We start from the raw sequence: 22,123 nt of genomic DNA, 5'->3' as shown, positions 1-22,123 counted from the left end.
CCCGCGTGAAGTCTCTACACAGTACTCCCATTCGAAACACGGACAAGCTTTATGCTATGGAAATACTGGTAATAAGATGACGCAAAACTAAAAGTCACTAATAATTTGAAGAAAATTAAATATTCCCATATGACCCTGTCGTGCAATTAGACAGCACAAAAAGGCCCATAGGATAGATGAATGTCTGCTCTGTGTCGAGACTCACCTGTGTCTTGCATCCTACTATCGAACTCCATGGCAAACAAAGGCCAAAGCCCTCGCGGATATGACGTGGTGCAACATGCAAGATCCTTCAATATTTGAAGGAGTTTAGTTACAGACATGGGCAGTCAGAGGCGAAAGACATCAAATACAAATCAAGGCATTGTGTGTTTATTTTACAACATTCATTTCACAAAAAATAATAGAAACATTTGCAAATAGTATAAAAATATTCAAGTAAAAAACAATTATTATCATAGAAGGTATTGGCTGGAAGGAAAATTGGCACGAGAGGCAGTGATGCAAACCGAAACCCCAGAGGAAGATTTAGGAAATGCTGAGGTGCACTGCCACGGCAGGGCGCGTAAACTGTGGGCGAGGCAGATGCTGTCGCACTGAGATGACGAGTGAGGTGCCCTGAAGATGGGGTCTGCTGAGATGATGAGTGAGGTACCCTGAAGATGGGCTCTCACTGAGATGACAAGTGTGGTACCCTGAAGATGGGGGGTCTGCTGAGATCGGTGCTCTCCCTTACTGCACTGGCAGCCTTTGGTGGGGGGGGCTAGGAGGTTTGCCAATGCTGTCTTCCATAAGGAAGGAATATCCCAGTCTATGCCAGTGGGAGGAACCCCTTGCATACTGTCTCCAGGGGTATGTAAGGGTGGCAGTGTGCAAGAAGCTGAAAGTGAGTTTCGTGGGGTGCTGAATACAGCTATCTGCCTGCCCAAGTGTACGCGGAGACCCTGCTGTGTGTCCGTCCCCCCCCCCAGTCAAAGATCTAGGGTAAATTCATTGTTTTTTTCCCCTCACCGTACCACCCCAGTTTGGACCCAGCCATATGCAAATCAATCCAGAACCTGCTCTCCATGGAAACAGTCCGGACTGAATTAAGAGGACAGGTCGTCTCTGGACTGGAAAACAAGCATCCAGGGACCGGGTATGCACCTAAATGGCCAGGAGGTTCCTCCCACTGACAGTCTGTACCTTGGATTATGTCAAGTCTGGGGCTACAGGGTTCTTGCAAACCTTCCGATAGCTTCTGCATCAACTCATGGAGTTGTTACAGGCGGTGCCTCCTTTGAGGTTGTACCGATCAGTGCCACCTACTGCTGATCCCCTGTGGTTGGCTCAAACTGCTCAGGTTTTTACATCCTGTACCTGTGAGTGTTTGCAGTACTTCTGGGTGAAGCAGCTCAGGTTTTGGCAACCCTTGTATTATACAACAGACTCTGCCCGGGAAATGATGAGGTCTTCTGTGGACAGCAAGCTTGGACCAGGCAAGAGAACTGCTGTAGTGTACCGACGCCAACTCCCTCTGCCAAGGCAGCGGTGTACATCATCTTGAAATCACACTTTAAAACCCAAACCGCTTGTAGGGACTGCCTTGTACTTTGGACATCTATTTCCCGTTAAGGCACCAGTCCTGCAAACGACCAAAGCTCCTTTTCCACGATATGTCAATGCTTGGCTCTAGAATGTGCCATTTTTCTCCACAGCTGTAAAGTGCTCAGTGAACTGTCTCTTGGAGAAGGCGCTCACATCTTACCGAAAGACTGTGTCAAGCTCTTGAAAAAGAGCTCTTCTCCAGACTCATTATTAGAAAGAAACGTGCAAGGTGCAGATGGGCCTTCAGTCATGGTCAGTGTCGTTACTCCAAGCCAGTCCTCATACAGGAAAGTCCCAAACTTGCTCATGAGCGAGTTGACACCAGGCAACTCCAGTGCGTTGCAAGACTGGCCCTCTGGAAGCAAGACCGATTGCAGAGTGGTCAACTTGAGCCATCTTCTCCTAGAGGCTTGGCCTTCGTCCCAGATGCTGCGGTAAAGGAAAAAGAAACAGGTGGTTATACAAGAGTACTGAAGTCCTGAGTGCCAGCTGTGGACATGAAGGGGTGAAATAAATCAGACAGAGAATAAATACAACACAATCACTAACGGACCAGCTAGTGAGGACAAATGAAGTGTTTTTCAACTGCCACTACACTGCTTTCTGGGAAAGCGGGTCAGACAATCCTCCTTAAAGTGAAGGTAAAGCCTGCCAAATTGTGATGCAATCTACTCACTTTTTTCCCTTGTATTTTTTGGCAAAGGGAATTGATATCGATTAATTTTCTAAGATATGAAATAAAGAAAACATGCCTTAATATACCGTGAAAAGTTCTCTTTAGGGTGTGTTCCATGAAGGAGGAGGCATTAACCGCTAGTGCATACAATTAACGCATCCATGAAGAAGAGCTGTGATTAAGAGTGGTTCCACAAGGGGCTTGTACGTTTTGCAACAGGGGCTGTTCCACAAGAGTCACTAGAGAGTTGTTACCTTACCTTGTGACTCGAAAGACTTCTTCGAAGAAAAGCAACTTGCAAACATCCGGACCCAACACAAGATGGCAGGAGTATGCAAAGCATGAGTATCTACAACAAACATGCCTTGAACAGGGGTGTTACAACTCTGGCTATACCAGAGACACACAGGTCCTGAGGTTCAGCTCCGGACATTCAGGGTTGCGTAACAAGTGTGACCACGCCTCCAAAAGCACTGAATCCCAGGGTCATTGTGCAGTTACATCCTGCGTAGCAGAGGTGGTTGTACAAAGGTAAGAGGATGAACCACCCATGGTGCTGGGCCACGTGGACTATCAGTAGGTCATTCTTTTATAGGTCAGTGGCTCTCTGGAACCGCGGCACACCACACTCAAGTGGTCAAAGACCCACGAAATAAGGGCCTACTCTCAAAGGTCGACTTCACAACCTTTCCCGGTGATGGCTCCTGGTAAGACCTGAGGGCCCGATTCACAAAACTAACTTAAAACAAAATCCTAAACGTACTACCATTTTGGTATTCACAGAAGGCATTTACTCATTTCGGTATTCACAGAAGTTAGGACTTCTAACTTTCCTACTCCTAAACTGAGAAAAATCCTAACTTTAAGACTTTCGGTATTCAAGGAAGGCATTTAGGAGACCTAAAGTTAGGACTCCTAACTTCTGTGAATACCAAAATGAGTAAGTGCCTTCTGTGAATACCAAAATGGTAGTAAGTTTAGGATTTTGCGTTAAGTTAGTTCTGTGAATCAAGCCCTGAGAGTTGGTCCACCTTCTTTATTTTTATTACTGCATCATCAAGATGCCGGAATGAGAAGCCGCCATGGACTCTTGGACACCAGATCATCTAGGATTCTTCGAAACGACTCCTTTGGAGTCGATTCTTATTTCTGTGCTTTTCCTTTCTCTTCATCCTCATTAGTGCCACGATGCTTCTGGGCACTTGGTGCGCTTAGGATCATTTCATTGATTTGCGTATATGGGACGAACGGGGGCATGCAGTCACTTCGAGGGATGGGATGAAAGATTCTCACCATTTAAGTTCTTGAACTTCTCTTTCGCTTCAGCTCGCTCTTCAGCATCGAAGTACCAGACCGTCATGGCGTATCTGGGGGCAGAAAGAAGACCAGGAGATTACAGAAAGATCTACTGCAGAGAAGGCAGGGAAGCAGTGTGGTGTTGAAAGCAACCAATCAGAGAGCACTCTACTCAAAGTCCAACATTCATCAAATCCATTGAGTCCAATTTACAGAAGATATAGTGAAGCAATCCTTTTTTAGTTAGAATTAGAAACCCATAGAGCCAAATTGTGTTGTTCAAAGGTATTTCTTCAGGGCAATAAATGAACAGCCTAATTCATGTATTACAAACAATTTGCCAAGTCAGATTGAATAAGTAATCGTATGAATGGTTGCTTGTACCCGTTGTGTCCGTAACAAACACAGCATTGTTAGTGTTCAAAACATGGGTGCAACTAAAACGTGAGGGGGTGAGTGTGTGCACTGGCAGACCTGTCAGTCAACCTAGTACTCGAAGGGGATAATGCCTGTGAGGGAGAGATGGACTGTGAGAACAGTCTGTGAACCCAATGTTGGAATATCAGGGGGGACTGTGGGTGGGACGTTAGGGCACTGCAAAAGCTGTACATCAATCTATACTAAAAACTTAGGGGGTGCTGTGGGTGGGACAGAGCTGCTCCAGAGCAGGTTCTGATGGGTCCCAGTACTGGAAGAGCAGGGGGTGCAGCTGACAGAGGCGCACTAGCTGAGCTGCGATCCTGGTACTGGAGAAGCAGACAGTGCTGCGAGCCGGACAGAGGGGAACTGGCTGAGCTGCACTCACCTGGTGGAGTAGGAAGGCTGCACCTCATGCGGATTCCGTCGGTCGGACCAAAAGAGGAGCAGCCGGTCAAACAGCGGCTCGATGTCCACCACGTAGGACTTTCCTTCGGGGAATATTCGCAGCACTCCACCGTCAACCTGCGTGGAACAAAGGGCTGGGTTACAACATGTCCTGGGGGAGCAACAACAGATGGGTGCATATCTCAGAGTTCTGTGTGTTGGGGATCTCTATGGTACCCGAAAGTCTCATGTAATACAGGAGTGTCCGTCATTCCCCGAGAAGGGTCATGTGTACATGGGGTACCTTGTCTCACCAATGGCCCCTACTCACTGTGTCTCACCTAAGCTCTCATGGGTGGGTAGCCTGCAGCCTGTCTCATTCAAGGACGCCTGGCTGTGTCTCAGAGGCCCAGAGACTTTCAGGGGTGCATGCTCTAGTCAGTGTTCCTGGTTATCAGGGATGTCACTGGGCCCTACGAGCCCTATGCCTCAGGGATGCTTGTATTGTGTCACAGATGTTTCTTGCGTCTCTCACCCAGAGTCTCTGGAGCACTTGCCTTGTGTTGTTTATGCCTTCATCTTCCATCTCTGGGACCCCTGTGTCTGTAGGCCCCCCGCTTTTGTCCCAGGTCACCCCTTGACCTGCACCCTGCGTCGCTGGGACTCACCCTCTGCTGTGTCGCCTCCCATCAAACACACAAAAGGTGGCGACAAAAATGCTTGCAATAAGCCTAACCTCTGCAATCGCTCGGGTAGCATTCTAACCCACAGTTACATTGCTCATCACGCCACCTCAGCTTGGACCCAGCCAGATGCAAATCAGTCCTGACCCTGGTCCAATATGAACAGTCCAGCCCGAACTGCCAGGCCAGGTCCTCTCCGAACCGGAACACTAGCACGCCAGGACAGGTTTTTCCCTGATTGGGGTTAGTCAGTCGGGTGTATATTGGTACCAGTGCACAGTGAGCACGGGACCCACGTCTGGGCATACCCATGCCACTTAGGGCGGTGCATCAGATACACAGAAGGTGATGGAAGGAATACTTGCAATAAGTCTAACCACTGGCAATTCCTCGGGTGGCATTCTAACCCACTGTTCTTCTGTCCACCATGCCACCTCGGTCTGGACTCTGCCACATTCAAATCAGCATTAACCATGGCCCAATGGGAACAGTCCAGCCCAAACTGCCAGCTCGTCCCGGAACTGAAACAAAAGCAACCTAAGACTTGCTGTGGCCTGATTGGGGCTCATCAGTCGGGTGTAGCTTGATTCCAGTGGCACGCCAGGGCATATCCCTGCCACTCAGGGCGGTACATCAAACAAACAGAAGATGATGGGTCAGAGCTTGTGATAACTCTAAGCACTGGTAATCGCTCAAGGTAGCATCCCAACCCGTCGTTCCTCCCACCCATCTTGTGCCCCTGGGCCACACCCTGTGTAACTTGGACCCCGCACACTTGGTCTCTGGTCCCTATACTCTGTACCTCGGACCTGTACCCTGCGGCCCAAGACCTACGCCATACCTTCGAGTCCCAGTGCTTGTTGAGGTAGTATATGCAGGTGACACAGCGCCCGTCCCCATTCGGGTTGTCCACGTGCCGCACGTACCCGGCTCCATTGCCGGGGTAACAGGCCACCATCGCCTACAGAGGGGGAAAGAAAGGGCTAGGATTAGCCAAATTGAGGCATGTAAAGTACAATTGTATTGATGTATTTAATTTGCAAGGTCGGAGCCTTTAGAGCGCTTTACAAAACAATAAGTATTATATAAAGAATCACAATCGTCAGGCGAGGGGCATCACTTGATGGACAGACGAGGGGCAGCATGTCACAACAGGCGAGGGGCAGCATGTCACGACAGGCGAGGGGCGGCATGTCACGACAGGCGAGGGGCGGCATGTCACGACAGGCGAGGGGCGGCATGCCACGACAGGCGAGGGGCGGCATGCCACGACAGGCGAGGGGCGGCATGTCACGACAGGCGAGGGGCGGCATGTCACGACAGGCGAGGGGCGGCATGTCACGACAGGCGAGGGGCGGCATGTCACGACAGGAAAGGGGCAGCATGTCACGACAGGCGAGGGGCAGCGTGTCACGACAGGCGAGGGGCAGCGTGTCACGACAGGCGAGGGGCAGCGTGTCACGACAGGCGAGGGGCAGCGTGTCACGACAGGCGAGGGGCAGCGTGTCACGACAGGCGAGGGGCAGCGTGTCACGACAGGCGAGGGGCAGCGTGTCACGACAGGCGAGGGGCAGCGTGTCACGACAGGCGAGGGGCAGCATGTCACGACAGGCGAAGGGCAGCATGTCACGACAGGCAAGGGGCAGCATGTCAGGACAGGCAAGGGGCAGCATGTCAGGACAGGCAAGGGGCAGCATGTCAGGACAAGCAAGACACAGCATGTCAGGACAAGTGAGACGCAGCATGTCAGGACAGGCGAGATGCAGCATGTCAGGACAAGCGACAGGATTCATGTAAGGACAGGTGCATCATGTCAGGACAGGCGAGGGGCATCATGTGAGGCGAGGGGCATCATGTGAGGCGAGGTGCATCATGTGAGGACAGGCGAGGTGCATAAGGACAGGTGAAGGAATCATGTCAGGACAGACGAGGGGCATTAGGACAGACGAGGGGCATCAGGACAGGCGAGGAGTATCATGTCAGGACAGATGAGGAGCATTATGCATGATGCTACTGCACGAGGGGGCTCGCCTTCAGGACAGAAACCTGTAGAGCGACCCTCAGCGGGGGGCTGAAATGGAGGCACAGAGACCGAAATATTCTGGGGATACACGAGGGGTAGGGGTAATATACTGTAAGTAGCCTTATAAACTGGTGTGCGTTTCCATCTGCGAAGTTACCAACTATGGGGATCCCAGTTGTGTAAAAGCATTTTGTTTGCAGGATTTCACATAATGCAACTGGTACACACAAGAGCTCAGGATTAAGAAATGCAACTGCAAACGTCTAAAAGACGATGGTGCACCAGCAAAGACCCTACAGACCGGCCCACCTTCAAATCAGCCCACAACAACTACCATCAACGGGTAAAAGGCACGTAGAAACATGCCCTGGCAGACCGCATTGAAGCCTCGTCCAACCACAGCAAAGATCTCTTCAACATCGTCAGAGTTCTCCCACCAGTCAACCACAGAGAACACTATCCCCATCCCAGGAACTCTACTTCCACAACAAGATCTCCCCCCATCTACTGTAACTTCGAACCCCAACCCACCGGCCTCTACAGCCTCTTCACGTCGATTGACTCCACCCATAATCCTCTGCTCACGCTTGAGAACAGCTCACCACACAGAGCACCATGGCCATCATGAATTCCTTCCACTCTGGAGCACCCACGGACCCCTGCGTCCACCACTTCTTCAACCTCGGAAGAAAGGAAATCAGCAGCAAACTCACCTCCATCCTCAACGCCTCCAGCCTCAACACCTGCATCCTCAACACCTCTAGCCTCAACACCTCCAGCCTCAACACCTCCAGCCTCAACACCTCCATCCTCAACACCTCCATCCTCAACACCTCCAGCCTCAACGCATCCATCACAACGGCCACCTGCCCTCATCAATGGAAACAAGTAGAGTTCAGACCCCTCCCAAGAAACCCTCCGCCAACCCCAACAAACTCAAGAACTGCCGCCCCATCTCTCTGATCAATTTATCCCACCAAAGTCCTCGAAAAGGCCATCATGTATGTATGTATGTATTTGAGCATATATAGCGCACAGCTACCCGCAGTGGGTTTCCCGGCGCTTGCTTAGGGAACCCGTCCTGGTATTCCTCTGTGAGATAACCCCGGCAGGGTATCCCCAAGGTGAAAGCCAGGCATCCCGCCGCGAGGGGCCGTAGTGGAGATTAAGCAAGCTATTGCCCAGAGTCGCAGAGTGTGAACCCGTGAGTCGAGTAGGCACCGGAGCGAGAATTATCGAGTCCGTGGAATTTTTGAGCCCAAGACCCGCCGAGGCGGGGAATTGAACCCTGGTCCACGGCCGATCTCAGCTTCCGGGTCTGCCGCCTCTTACTTGTAAAAAAAGGTTCCACGCTGCTACTTACTACCCACTTGGTATATGTGTAAACCATATGAACAGCGCTGGGACCTCCCGGCGCTATATGACTTCAGTGCTACCCAAATCACTGCTGCTCATTTTATGGACCCTGGAAGGATGAGCGGCTGATAGGCCCCGCCAGCATTTCAATGCCCGGTGGATGCATTGGTCCACTGAGCCCCCCCCCCCCCCCCTAGATGAAGGCACGTGCACTGGTCCCCGGCTCGGGTTCCTAAAGGCGGGCGGGTTGGGTTCCGTGAACTAACAGTGAGTTCCGGCCCTGAGCCGGGGCTCTTCGCGCGCCTGGGCCCGGAGCCAAAGGGGTGGGGGGCGGAAGAGGAGGGGAGCCCCCCTCCCCCCTCCTCATCGTCCGAGCCAACAACAACACACAGTGTCACTCCCGGGCTAAGAGCGGTCACGAACAGCACGCGCACACGTGCCCCGCACAGCACGTGCACACGCACACCCCGCGCGGGAACTAGGGGAGCCCAGATTAAAAGAGGGGGCGGGGGCCCTTCACAATTTGGGTTTAGGAACCTTCCAGTGAAAGTATGCTTTGATGTTTAATAAGTACACATGTTCGCACCGTAGAATTGGATGAAAACGTGCGTTCGTAGTAGAAGCCCAGGCTTCTTCACGCGGGGGGGGGGGGGGGGCACAGCAGGTGGGAGCCCCCCCCCCCCCCCTCATCTCAGACATAGCGCCTACGGAGGGGACTTCAAGGGGCTGTGCGGGGTCGTGCCCTGCTGGACATACTGCAAACAGTAAGGAGGGAGGCGCTGCTGTGCTTCTGTTATCACCCTCGGAAGGATGAAAGGCGGACCCTCGGGTCACACCGATAGATGTGTAAGTGTAGTGAGCACTCTCGCAGGATGCAGGCTCGCACGTGCGTGCACGCTCCCGCCGACACCCGTGCACGCGCTCTGAGCTCGTGCACCTGCCACTCATCTGAAGAGAGGTGCGTGAGGAGCTGGGGCCCCAGGGTGCTCTGGGCCCCACTCCTCCGCAAGGACACTTCGGGCCATTTCTTGCCATTTTAGGCACTTTGTGGCCAAGAGTGGTCGCCACGAGGCCGCTGCCTACAGTGTCCTGAGAACGTCTCATGGGTCATGTCACTAGCACCTGTGACTAACACACGCACACACTAAGAAATGGACTCACAAAAAAACTCACACACACTAAGACATAACTCACTCACTCACACAAACTCAGACACACACTACCACACACACTAAGACATACACTCACTCACACAAACTCAGACACACACTACCACACACACTAAGACATGCACTCACTCACACAAACTCAGACACACACTACCACACACACTAAGACATGCACTCACTCACACAAACTCAGACACACACTACCACACACACTAAGACATACACTCACTCACACAAACTCAGACACACACTACCACACACACTAAGACATACACTCACTCACACAAACTCAGACACACACTACCACACACACTAAGACATACACTCACTCACACAAACTCAGACACACACTACCACACACACTAAGACATGCACTCACTCACACAAACTCAGACACACACTACCACACACACTAAGACATGCACTCACTCACACAAACTCAGACACACACTACCACACACACTAAGACATACACTCACTCACACAAACTCAGACACACACTACCACACACACTAAGACATACACTCACTCACACAAACTCAGACACACACTACCACACACACTAAGAAATACACTCACACAAACTCAGACACACACTACCACACACACTAAGAAATACACTCACACAAACTCAGACACACACTACCACACACACTAAGACATAACTCACTCACACAAAGGTAGACACACACTAAGACATAACTCACTCACACAAAGGTAGACACACAACAGCACACACTAAGAAATACACTCACTCACAAACTCAGACACAGAACAAGAGTAACTGCAGTTCTTGGCTGGGGAATGACGAACCTTTTCTCCTTTACGACGTTTACAGAAGTCAATTAAACCTTAGAAAAGGTCACCGGCGTTTTCCCTTTGCACCTCCCGTGTGCACCTCCCGTGTGCAACGCCCGTGTGCAGTGTTAATGTTCGCACCGTCCGTGCCCAATGTCACTGACTGTGGCCAGGGGTTTATTTATTTAAGGGGATAAAAAAATGAGAGCCCGATAGGGACCCGGCTTAGCACCTGGTTTTTGGAACTGTTGGTGCCGAGCACCGACAGGACCCGGCCCACTTAAAGCCCTGCCCCACTCACCCCCTAGCACCACTACTTGCTGCTTCTCCCGCCCAGAGGTACATACGGGCACGTCCATGTGTCCTAGGGACAGACTCACACCCACCCCCTGCTGAGAGGATGCAGGAACCCTACTCAAGCAGCTGCTCCCCACATCTGGGGAGCACGAGGGTCCACTTGTCCAACACTCCTGCTGAGAGGAGGCAGGGGGCCCTCCTTCAGCAGCTGGTCCCCACATCCAGGAAGCACAAGGGGGCACAAGGGCCACGGCCCCACACATAGCCCCCCCCCTCCCTCCCTCAGCAGCTCCCCCGCCATGCACGGACGGGAGTGGGGCCACGGTCCCACGCAGAGGCCCTCAGCCCCGTAGAGGAGACAGAGCCCCCACCCCCTCTCCCTCAGCAGCTCCCCCTCCATGCACGGGGGTGGACAGGGGCCATGGCCCCACTCATAGCCCCCCCTCGTCAGCTCCCCCTCCATGCACGGGGGTGCACAGGGGCCACGGTGCCACGCAGAGGCCCCCCTCCCCTTAGAGGAGACAGACCCCTCCCTCAGCAGCTCCCCCTCCATGCACGGGAACACGTGGGTGCACAGGGGCCACGGCCCCACCCATAGCCCCCCCCTCAGCTGCTCCCCACCATGCACGTGGGTGCCCAGGGGCCACGGCCCCACTCATAGCCCCCCCCCCCCTCAGCAGCTCCCCCTCCATGCACGGGGGCCACTCATAGCCCCCCTCAGCTGCTCCCCACCTTGCACGGGGGTGCACAGGGGCCATGGTCCCACGCAGAGCCCCCCTTACAGGAGACAGCGCCCCCTCCATGCACGGGGGCACGTCCGCCTGGCGCTCCTCGCCTCTGCGGTCACACTGCTTCCGAGGCGTGGTGACCACGAGGAGGAAGAGCAGCCACAGCACAATGCATAAGTGTGTGCTCGGAGCACGCGAGGGCTCCCCGGGGAGGGCTCGGCCCACGAGACGTGCAAAGCTGCACGCGAGGGAGGGGGGCTGCGTGCACCAGCACGTGAGGACACAGGAGAGGCTGACTGACTGCACAGGGTGCCCTCTGTGCACTAGTGACAGGGTGCCCTCTGTGCACTAGTGAGAGGGTGACCTCTGTGCACTAGTGAGAGGGTGACCTCCGTGCACTAGTGACAGGGTGCCCCCCGTGCACTAGTGAGAGCCCCAAGGAGAGGCTGGCTGACTGCACAGGGTGCCCTCTGAGCACTAGTGACAGGGTGCCCCCCGTGCACTAGTGAGAGCCCCAAGGAGAGGCTGGCTGACTGCACAGGGTGCCCTCTGTGCACTAGTGACAGGGTTCCCTCCGTGCACTAGTGACAGGGTGCCCTCCGTGCACTAGTGACAGGGTGCCCTCCGTGCACTGGTGACAGGCTCAAGGAGAGGATGGCTGGTTGCACCGGGCGCCCGCCCTGCCCTAGGGACAGGTTCAAGGAGACGCTGACTGCACCTGCACCGGCCGTGCACTAGTGTCAGGTTCAAGGAGAGGCTGGCTGGCTGCACCTGCGCCGACCGTGCACTAGTGTCAGGTTCGAGGAGAGGATGGCTGGCTGCACCGGGGCACCTGCAGTGCACTAGTGTCAGGTTCGAGGAGAGGGTGGCTGGTTGCTCCGGGCGTGGATTAGTGACAGGTTCAAGGAGAGGCCGGCTGCACCGGGGCACCTGCAGTGCACTAGTGTCAGGTTCGAGGAGAGGCTGGCTGGCTGCACCGGGGCGCCCGCCCTGCCCTAGGGACAGGTTCAAGGAGAGGCTGGCTGCATCTGTGCTTCTGTACAAGGCTCCGAGTCTAAGTGGCTAGGGTAGATTCTGGTCAAACCAGATTACTCTCATGCAATGGTACCAGGCTGCGAGGGGCCTACCACTGCCCTCACCGGCCCACTTGTGGCTCCTGGCTGTGTGGTCTCCCTCTACACTACAGGATAGGCCCCAATGTGGCAGTAATGGGCCCATGCACACCCACTCGCTAAGGGATGGAAGATTCAGGGGGCCAGGGCTGGGTGGCAGGGGTCTCACAAAGCACTGGTTCTAGGGAGTGCCCTAGGAATTGAGGATGGCGTTGTGGGGGTCCTGGCCAACCGTTTGCTGGTTCCAGCCTCCATAATTCAGTGAGCAAATAAGGGGGGGGGGGGGCTCCATGTAGAAGGCCCTGCCTGGCTTGTAGCCGGCCCGGTCCTGGTTTCAGCCTCCATTCTCCGGTGAGGGCCTCTGGGGGAGAGGGTGTGGGAGGGATGGGACAGTCTGTCTGGACCTGGCCTGGCTTGTAGCCGGCCCGGTCCTGGTTTCAGCCTCCATACTCCGGTGGGGGCCTCTGGGGGAGAGGGTGTGGGAGGGATGGGACAGTCTTTCTGGACCTGGCCTGGCTTGTAGCCGGCCCGGTCCCCTGGTTTCAGCCTCCATACTCCGGTGGGGGCCCTGGGGGAGAGGGTGTGGGAGGGATGGGACAGTCTGTCTGGATCTGGCCTGGCTTGTAGCCGGCCCGGTCCCCTGGTTTCAGCCTCCATACTCCGGTGAAGGCCTCTGGGGGAGAGGGTGTGGGAGGGATGGGACAGTCTGTCTGGACCTGGCCTGGCTTGTAGCCGGCCCGGTCCTGGTTTCAGCCTCCATACTCTGGTGAGGGCCTCTGGGGGAGAGGGTGTGGGAGGGATGGGACAGTCTGTCTGGACCTGGCCTGGCTTGTAGCCGGCCCGGTCCTGGTTTCAGCCTCCATACTCCGGTGGGGGCCTCTGGGGGAGAGGGTGTGGGAGGGATGGGACAGTCTGTCTGGACCTGGCCTGGCTTGTAGCCGGCCCGGTCCTGGTTTCAGCCTCCATACTCCGGTCAGGTTCTCTGGGGGAGGAAGGGAGGTGGGGGCAGCTGGGAGCCCCTGGCTGCCTGGCTGTGCTGCATGCATAGCGTGAGAGTGCCCAGAGTAAAGCACACAGCTGCACGCCACGCTCCGACCAGGGGCTGGGTGGAGAAGGAAATCCGGCTTTTCCACTTCCACACAACCCCTGGTTTTTATCAGGAAATAAAGTTATATGACGAAAAATATATAAACATAGGAACACCCGGCCCGTGGAGGAAGTAACCTGCTCAGGGACAACACACAACCCCTGGGCACTTCACCACTTAAAACACACAACTACACAAGTTCAGGGGCTCCACCACCAACGATACAACCCAGGGAAGATGACAACTAACCACACAATTCAGACAAGGCAACCACACAATCCATGAACCTCTACCACCAATACTATCCAGGAAAAACAACTACTAGACATACAACCCAGGACTCACAATCACTAACCACACAATCCAGGAAAAATACAACAACTAACCACACAAACCATGAACCTCTACCACCAATACAACCCAAGGAAGACAACCGTCCACCAACCACACAAACCATGAACCTTTACCACCAATACAACCCAAGGAAGACAACCTCCAACCACACAAACCATGAACCTCTATCACCAATACAATCCAACGAAGAGAACAACTAACCACACAACCCTAGGTGTTAAACGATGACTGCAGGGCCCTCCAGCAGGTCTGACAGGAGGGTGTGTTGTGTGGGGGGCACGGGGTCATGGCTGCAGGCCCCCCCACCAGGTCTGACCCGAGGGGCTGTGTGACCAGCATGAGCCATGTCTTTGAGATTCCAGATGTTATTCACTGGCCGGGCGCCATCCCCCCGACAGAGGGGGGGTATACCCGTTCGTTCGCTCTCGGGGCCGCACGGATCCCTGGCCCTGGCCTCAAACTTTGTACTCAGAAGTAAAGAACAGAGTCTTAGTGAGGAGAAAGGAGTGTCCCCGGGTTGAGCCCTCTGTGGCACAGCCTTTCGGTTCACTTGTCCTCATGATTTTAAAACACACCCGGCCCACGAGACGCAGCACTGCTCCGACTTCACTTATTGTTGGTCTTTTAAGCTAAATGTTATCAACTTAACACTATTTGACACATTAGCAGAAGCACGTGCTTATAAATATCGCTTTCTCGGCTTCTCCCTGTCCGCTGCACGTGACCCGCAGGGCCTCAGAAGTGACCTGACTGCAAACTCTCTTATGTCCCTCAAATAAAGGTCATTCCCACGGCGGAGAAGCCGAGTCCATGGGAGCGGGTTAAAGGTCCAATGCCAATGACGTCTTGTGCTCCTTAGCTGGCATGGAGGGCGCAACGCTGTGCCCCCCTGCCCCCACCACCCGACATCCGCTTGACCGGGGTGTGTGGCAGGCGGGCGGGGAGGGTTCCCCACTTTGCAAGAGGTCTAGACCCGCTTTTAGACGGTGTCAGAATCAGCAAAGAAACCCTGGAACCTGCACAGGCCCGGAGCGCTAAATACTGTGCACCTCAAAACACTGTGCACCTCAAAAACACTGTGCACCTCAAAAACACAGTGCACCTCAAAAACACTGTGCACCTCAAAAACACTGTGCACCTCAAAAACACGGAGCACCTCAAAAACACAGTGCACCTCAAAAACACAGTGCACCTCAAAAACACGGAGCACCTCAAAAACACGGTGCACCTCAAAAACACAGAGCACCTCAAAACACTGTGCACCTGAAAACACTGTACACCTCAAAACACTGTACACCTCAAAACACGGCGCACCTCAAAACACGGCGCACCTCAAAACACAGTGCACCCCAAAACACTGTGCACCTCAAAACACTGTGCACCTCAAAAACACGGGGCACCTCAAAAACAACACCCTACGCCGCAAACACTCTACGCCGCAAACACCCTATGCCGCAAACACCCTATGCCGCAAACACCCTACACCGCAAACACCCTACACCGCAAACACCCTACGCCGCAAACACCCTACGCCGCAAACACCCTACGCCGCAAACACCCTACGCCGCAAACACCCTACGCCGCAAACACCCTACGCCGCAAACACCATACTCCGCAAACACCATACTCCGCAAACACCATACTCCGCAAACACCACACTCCGCAAACACCCTACGCCGCAAACACCCTACGCCGCAAACACCCTACGCCGCAAACACCACACTCCGCAAACACCATACTCCGCAAACACCCTACGCCGCAAACACCCTACGCCGCAAACACCCTACGCCGCAAACACCCTACGCCGCAAACACCCTACGCCGCAAACACCCTACGCCGCAAACACCATACTCCGCAAACACCATACTCCGCAAACACCATACTCCGCAAACACCCTACACCGCAAACACCCTACACCACAACCATCTCATCAGAAGGCTTCAAAACTGGACCAACTGAGGGGTCAGTAACAAGAGGTGCAGAGGCTTCCAAGGAGTAGGGGGGGGGGGCTTCTGCTGAGACAAGGGCTAGAGCAGGGTCATCTGATGGCACAGACAGCGGCTGGAAGCTCCCCAAAACTACCAAGCAAAAGAACGACCGTGTTTAGACAAGACATCCAGTATTTAAACCAGGAGCCTGCCAATCTGATCTGAACCCTGAGAATTTTGGCATTTACACATATACGATTCTAACCTTGTTAGTACTCTGCAAAGGAATTGAGCGTAGAGATGTAGCTGAGAGTGAAAACATACTCCAGTAGGAGCAGGCTCTGCCTCCGAGTCTGGATATGATCTTTAGGGGTGAGCGCTTCTAAGCATCTGGGGCTTCTTGTGGAAACTTGTCATTCTTTCCTACATACCCACCTCTGGAAGTTACTATATTATTGTTGTGTGGTCCTGAAGAAGGTGATATAATATACCACGCCGAAACATACGTGACCTCTTGTTGGAAAACAGATCCCACAACACCACAGCGGATAATAATCCAACCTGTTTTTGTGCTTTTGCTTGCGCTCATATGTGTTTTTTGCTGAGGCGTTTGTATAATTGTTTAGGATGGTAGTGTTTGAGTCTGAATGGATGTTCGAGTCAGAGAATCGGTTATAAAAGTAGTTCTTTTGCAATGGTGATACTTTGCTTTTATAGAAATGGAACAATCTCTTTCTTTGACATAAGTCATGTCACAATACATAGAAAGAACTTTTGAAATGTATTTGTAGACTGTTCAAATATGTATGCTGTTTTTCAACTAACAAATATGGAATATGAGATATTTTGGAAAACGAATATAATAAATCTATCTGATCTTATGAAAAACTTTGTATAAGTGATAGTTTACTACAAATGTAACAGAACAAATAGTATTCAGTAAGTATAGCAGAACAAATGCAGGTCAAGTGTGTGTTCCCTTCTCTTCTTTAGAAGCCACCATTAATGCAGGACATCTAGAACAAGGGGCTATCTCTGCGGAGGATCTAGAGTAGGGGGCTACCACTGACAGAAGTGCTAAAGTAAAGGGCTACAACTGACAGAAGATCTAGAGTGAGGGGCTGGGACAGAAGATCTAGAGTAAGGAGCTAGGGCGGAAGGTCAAGAGTAGGGGGCTACCACTGACAGAAGAGCTAAAGAAAGGGGCTACAACTGACAGAAGATCTAGAGTGATGGGCTACTGCTGACAAGATCTAGAGTAAGGAGCTAGGACACAAGATTTAGAGTATGGGGCTACCACTGACAGAAGATCCAGAATAGGGGGCTACAACTGACAGAAGACCTAGCGTGAGGGGCAACTGCTAAAAAGATCTGGAGTATGGAGCTAGGACAGAAGATCCAGAGTAAGGGACTACCACTGACAGAAGATCTAGAGTAGGGGGCTACCACAACACAAGATTAAGAGCATAGGGCTACCTCTGACAGAAGATTTAGAGTAGGGGGCTACAACTGACCGAAGATCTAGAGTAAGGGAGCTACAACCGACAGAAGATCTAGAATAAGGGACTACCACCACCACAAGATCTAGAGTAAGAGGCTACCAACAACACAAGATCTGGAGTAAGGGGCTACCACCAGCAGAAGATCTAGAGAAGGGGCTAGAACAGAAGATCTAGCGTAAGGGATTACCACCAACAGAAGATCTAGAGTGAGGGACTATCACCAACAGAAGATCTATTCTAGAGCGAGGGACTACCAACAACAGAAGAACTAGAGTGAGGGACTACCACCAACAGACGATCTAGAGTGAGGGACTACCACAGACACAGAAGGTCTAAAAACAGGATCTAGAGTAAGGGGCTTGAGCTGACAGAAGATGGTGTTTGCATTGATGCAGGACATCTAAAGGAGGGTGGCTTCAGCTGGAAGATGAGCTTGGCTGGGGCATCCTTCCATACATGATTAGAAGGGGGCCTCAAATGACACAAAGATAGAGTGAGTATGAGTATTTTGTGGACATCATCTAGACAGGAGACTTTAATTGACATGGACGAGCTAGAGCTGTAGACGTTTCATGGCCTAGAGCGAGCTAGTGTAGGGGGTTCTTCTTAACAGGACCTGGAGTTAGGTCCACCTTTCACCAAGAGCTAAAGCAGGAGAATTTGTAACACAGAGGCTAGATGAGGGACCCCCTGACACAAATAAGCCAGGCCGCGAGTCTTCTACTGACAGTAAAGCCAGATTTGGGGTTTCCAGTGGCAGGAGCTACAGCAGACCGAATACTTTGACACTTACCTTGGATCGCTCCTTGACGTAGTACCTTTCCAGGCGGTTTCCGCACAGTACGATGAGGCGATCTATGACAGACAGAAGGTAGCCCATGGCCTCGCACCCTTCCTCAGTACCGGTGACCCAAGCTATCTGGTCCCCACGGAGATGGCTCCGGACAGTGCCCTGGTGTTGGCCGGCTAGCTGCCCATTCTTCAACGCCCCACCGCTGTGCATGCGCTTCACCTGCTCCAGGACACAGTCCCCAACCAATTCACCCAAGAAGTGGTCCAGGTAGCAGAAGCCAACATCGTGCAGGCGGGGAACAATGTGCTCGAGGGCCAAGTGCTCGAGGTCTAGCGTGGAGATATGTCGCAGAGGCATGCTTGGGGCAATCTGACCTGGTGTGGAAAGGAAACCCCAGGAAGGACTGAAGGGAGTCAGAAGACTGTGGAATGATGGACTTGGGCCAAAGGATGGGATGAAGTGACAGGCCCTTGGGCGGACAACCATGGGCAAGAGGCCGGCCTGGAGGGGCCTGCGCCTACACTGAGTGGTCTGCAGATGATCTATGCTGCTGCCTCGCCCCTCTGCTGGCTCTGTTGGTGCTCACAGATGCCCCCTGTGCACTTGCATCTCACTGCAGTCTCTGCTGATGGAGAGTTCTCCTCTGTGGACTACACCTTTCGTGATTTTGCTGATGGAGGTCTCCCCTCTGCCTCTCTCTCTGCAGTCTCTACTGCTTCTAAGGGAGATCTCCTGTCAGTAATGGTCCTGTCTGCGCTGCTGGGTCTCTCTCTTGTAATGCTGGCCTTTTCACTCTCTGCAACGTACCCTCTTGTGTGTGCCACCCTTCATGTAGGATGGCCTCTCTCTTGTAGTTCCTCTACTGTGGGCTGTTCTCTCAGTAATGGATCTCACCTTCTGTGATCTGTCCTCTCTGAGGAGCTGCTGCTGTCTCCGCTGGTGAGCTGGCCTCTCTCTGTGCTCCTTGATGTCTCCCCCCTCGTGCTGACCTCTCTCTTGCAGCCTCGCTGCTCTAAGGAGGTGGTCTCTCACCTTCTGCAGTATTTGCAGTCTGTGGTCCTGACCAGCTCTCCTTTGAGTGTTTGCCTCTCCTCTGCTCTCTCTCTTGCCTGTGTACTGGGAGGTCTCCACTCAGTGACGGTCTCTCTAGTCTGTGCTGCTGGATGTCTCTTCCCCGTGTTCAAGCCTCTCTTGCAGCCTCACTGCTCCTGGCAGTTGGTGGCTCAGAAATGGATCTCACCTTCTGCAGTCTCAGCTGCAGGACCTCTTGTTTTCGTGCTGTCTCCCTCTTGCAGTCTCTGTTGCCTGTGAGCTGGGAGGTCTCCACTCAGTGACAGTCTGAACAGTTTGTGCTAAAAGTCAGTCTGTGCAGCTGGTTGTCTCTCTAGTGCTGGTCTCCCTCTTGCAGTCTCTCTTGCCTGTGAGGTCTGCACTCAGGGATGATGGTCTCTGCTGTCTGTGCTGCTGGGTGTCTCTCTGCTGCACTCTATGTTGCATCGGAGCTGGGAGGTCTCCACTCAGGGAGAGTCTCTACCGTCTGTGCAGCTGGTTGTCTCTCTAGGGATGGTCTCCCTCTTGCAGTCTCTGTTGCATCAGAGCTGGGAGGTTGCACTCAGTGGCAGTCTCTCCTATCAATGCTGCTGGATGTCTCTTTCCCTTGCACTCTCTCTTGCCCTGAGAGGTCTGCACTCAGTGAATTCTGTGCTGGTGGATGTCTCTTTTGAGTGCTGGTCTCCCTCCTACAGTCTCTGTTGCATCAGAGCTGGGAGGTTGCACTCAGTGGCAGTCTCTTCTGTCTGTGCTGCTGGATGTCTCTTTTGAAGTTGCACTCAGTGGCAGTCTCTCCTGTCTGTGCTGCTGGATGTCTCTTTTGAGTGCTGTCTCTGTTGCACCTGAGTTGGGAGGTTGCACTCAGTGGCAGTCTCTCCTGTCTGTGCTGCTGGATGTCTCTTTTGAGTGCTGTCTCTGTTGCACCTGAGTTGGGAGGTTGCACTAAGTGGCAGTCTCTCCTGTCTGTGCTGCTGGATGTCTCTTTTGAGTGCTGTCTCTGTTGCTCTCCCTCTGCGCTGCTGTCTCTGCGGGGCTGTGCAGTTGCACCTGTGTTTGCTCCGGCCCCAGTTCCCCTCGGTGCTCCGTGCCTCCGCCGGTGCTCCCCCGCTCTTTAATACCCCCGGTGCTACGTGCATTATGTGCTTCCCTCTGACAGGGAACACCGCAGGGCGGAACCCCGCGGGACCAGGGCAGCCAATCAGCGGCCTGCGGAGGCGGGGTCTCGCCTGGATGCGCCACTCCATCCAGAAACTCTGCCAGATGCGCACGTGCAAGCGTACACACCCAGAGCAGTGCCCATTGGACGACGTGTGGTTGCCAGGTTACCGCGTCGCGAGGGCGTGGACTCCGCCATTGAACGCTGCTCTCGCCGCATGTCCGCACAGGGGAGTGTAAACAGAGGAGCGTCGACATAGACGACGGGCTAACCCCGGGCAGGACAGGCTGTAAAGAGAGGAGTATCGCCATAGAAGAGGGACTGACCTGGGTAAGGACAGGCTGCAAACAGAGGAGTGTCGACATAGAAGAGGGACTGACCTTGGGCAGGGCAGGCATATACTGCCCTAGGAAGCACAGAGGCAGCTGGGGCAGCACAAACAACGCAGGCCAGGGTGTAAACAGAGGAGAATGGGCATAGAAGAGGGACTGACCTGGGGCAGGACAGGCAGCAGAGGAGGCACTGGCAGGGCAGAACATGCATTTACTGCCCTGGGAAGCACAGAGGCTGCTGGGGCAGCCAATTCTATTTCAGGACAGGAGGCTCCGATTAAGCTAGTCTCATTTCTTTATTGAAATGCCCAGCAGCCAAGTAAAAAAACACATTACCCAGAAACACTTGGGTGATAACCATAGAGTCTTGCACTATAAATGGACATGTAGACAATCCCACTTCCTCTTTCTTTGCTGCTCTGTGTAGTGAGGGTGTGTGGGTAGGCCTACGCGACCAGCATGGCCACGTGCGCAGGGGTGGAAGCGCAGAGCATCAGCCAGTAAACCACACACTCGTCTCATTCGGAAGTGACGTGCCCGAGCGCGCGTCCTTCTTTTATTGGACCCCGCAGGCCACGCCTGGCCTGCGGATGCGTGGATGCGTATGTGCGTCTGCTAGAGTGCTAACCGCACTACATCTCTATCCAACTTTCAACAATTTCAAAATGTTCAATAAACTGTTCATGAAATGAAACATACAATGATGACAGGTACTTGCGTGCTCCTCGGCTGCAGAGTTCAGGAGCTCAGGTGGCAGACATAGTCATTGAGTTTCTGGTTGGGGCGGGGGTTGGGCCTCAGACTGTAACGAGGCGTGCGGCCTGAGCCTCGATCCCTGTGGTGGGCCTGGCTCCGGACGGGGGTGGAGGGTATTGGCGCTTCAGGTTCTGGTGTGAGGCCCCCGCCGTCTGCTGCAGAGCCACTCACCACTTCTGGTGCTGTCGCTCCGGGCGTTTCGGGGGTGTCCTCCTGTGTTTCAGCACTTGCACTGCCGGCTGGAGTGATTACCTTGAACCATGATGAGTTCCTTGATACTTCTTCTCCCTCCTTGTTGGCGGTCACCATGGTGCCCTTCGTGTTAGTGACCGTCCACGGTCCTGGTTCATAGAAAGTCCGAAACTTCCCCCCGGGTCGTCGATTCTTGATGATGACCCTGTCCCCTCGATGTAGCTGCCTTGGGGTAGCCCTGCGGCGGCTGCTCGCCCGCATGTTGTTCCTGCGTCGGCGTCTTTGTGCAAGTTCCTGCATCTCATCCGGTTCCTTATCTTCCCGCCTTTGCCCCGGCGGTACAGGGAGGAGGTCCCTACGTTGGCCTTGAAACATCAGCGACCACGGGCTTCTCAGCGTGGTGCAGTGGGGCGTTCCACGGTACTCCCTCAGGAATTCGTGCAG

General features: G+C 53.6%; 1 protein-coding gene across 2 annotated transcripts; it reads right to left on the bottom strand.

Moving 5' to 3' along the window:
- Positions 1-350: 350 nt before the first annotated feature.
- On the bottom strand, positions 351-20,422 carry EGLN3 (egl-9 family hypoxia inducible factor 3). Of its 2 annotated transcripts, none has more exons than XM_086936950.1 (6): positions 20,264-20,422; positions 18,194-20,167; positions 5,888-6,007; positions 4,365-4,501; positions 3,557-3,630; positions 351-2,016 (listed from the first exon to the last, which is right to left on the bottom strand). In XM_086936950.1, exons 2-6 carry the CDS (start codon positions 18,677-18,679, stop codon positions 1,970-1,972), a joined length of 864 nt encoding a protein of 287 aa, XP_086793076.1. In that variant the 5' UTR covers positions 18,680-20,167; positions 20,264-20,422; the 3' UTR covers positions 351-1,969. The 2 variants fall into 2 exon arrangements, with proteins under 2 accessions (XP_086793076.1, XP_086793075.1); XM_086936949.1 differs by having other exon boundaries at positions 18,194-19,920; positions 20,216-20,373.
- Between the last annotated feature and the right edge of the window lie 1,701 nt (positions 20,423-22,123).

The sequence above is a fragment of the Lissotriton vulgaris genome, chromosome 9, assembly GCF_964263255.1.
Source record: "Lissotriton vulgaris chromosome 9, aLisVul1.2, whole genome shotgun sequence".
Lineage (NCBI taxonomy): Eukaryota > Metazoa > Chordata > Amphibia > Caudata > Salamandridae > Lissotriton > Lissotriton vulgaris.
This window is presented reverse-complemented; position numbering and strand designations above follow the sequence as displayed.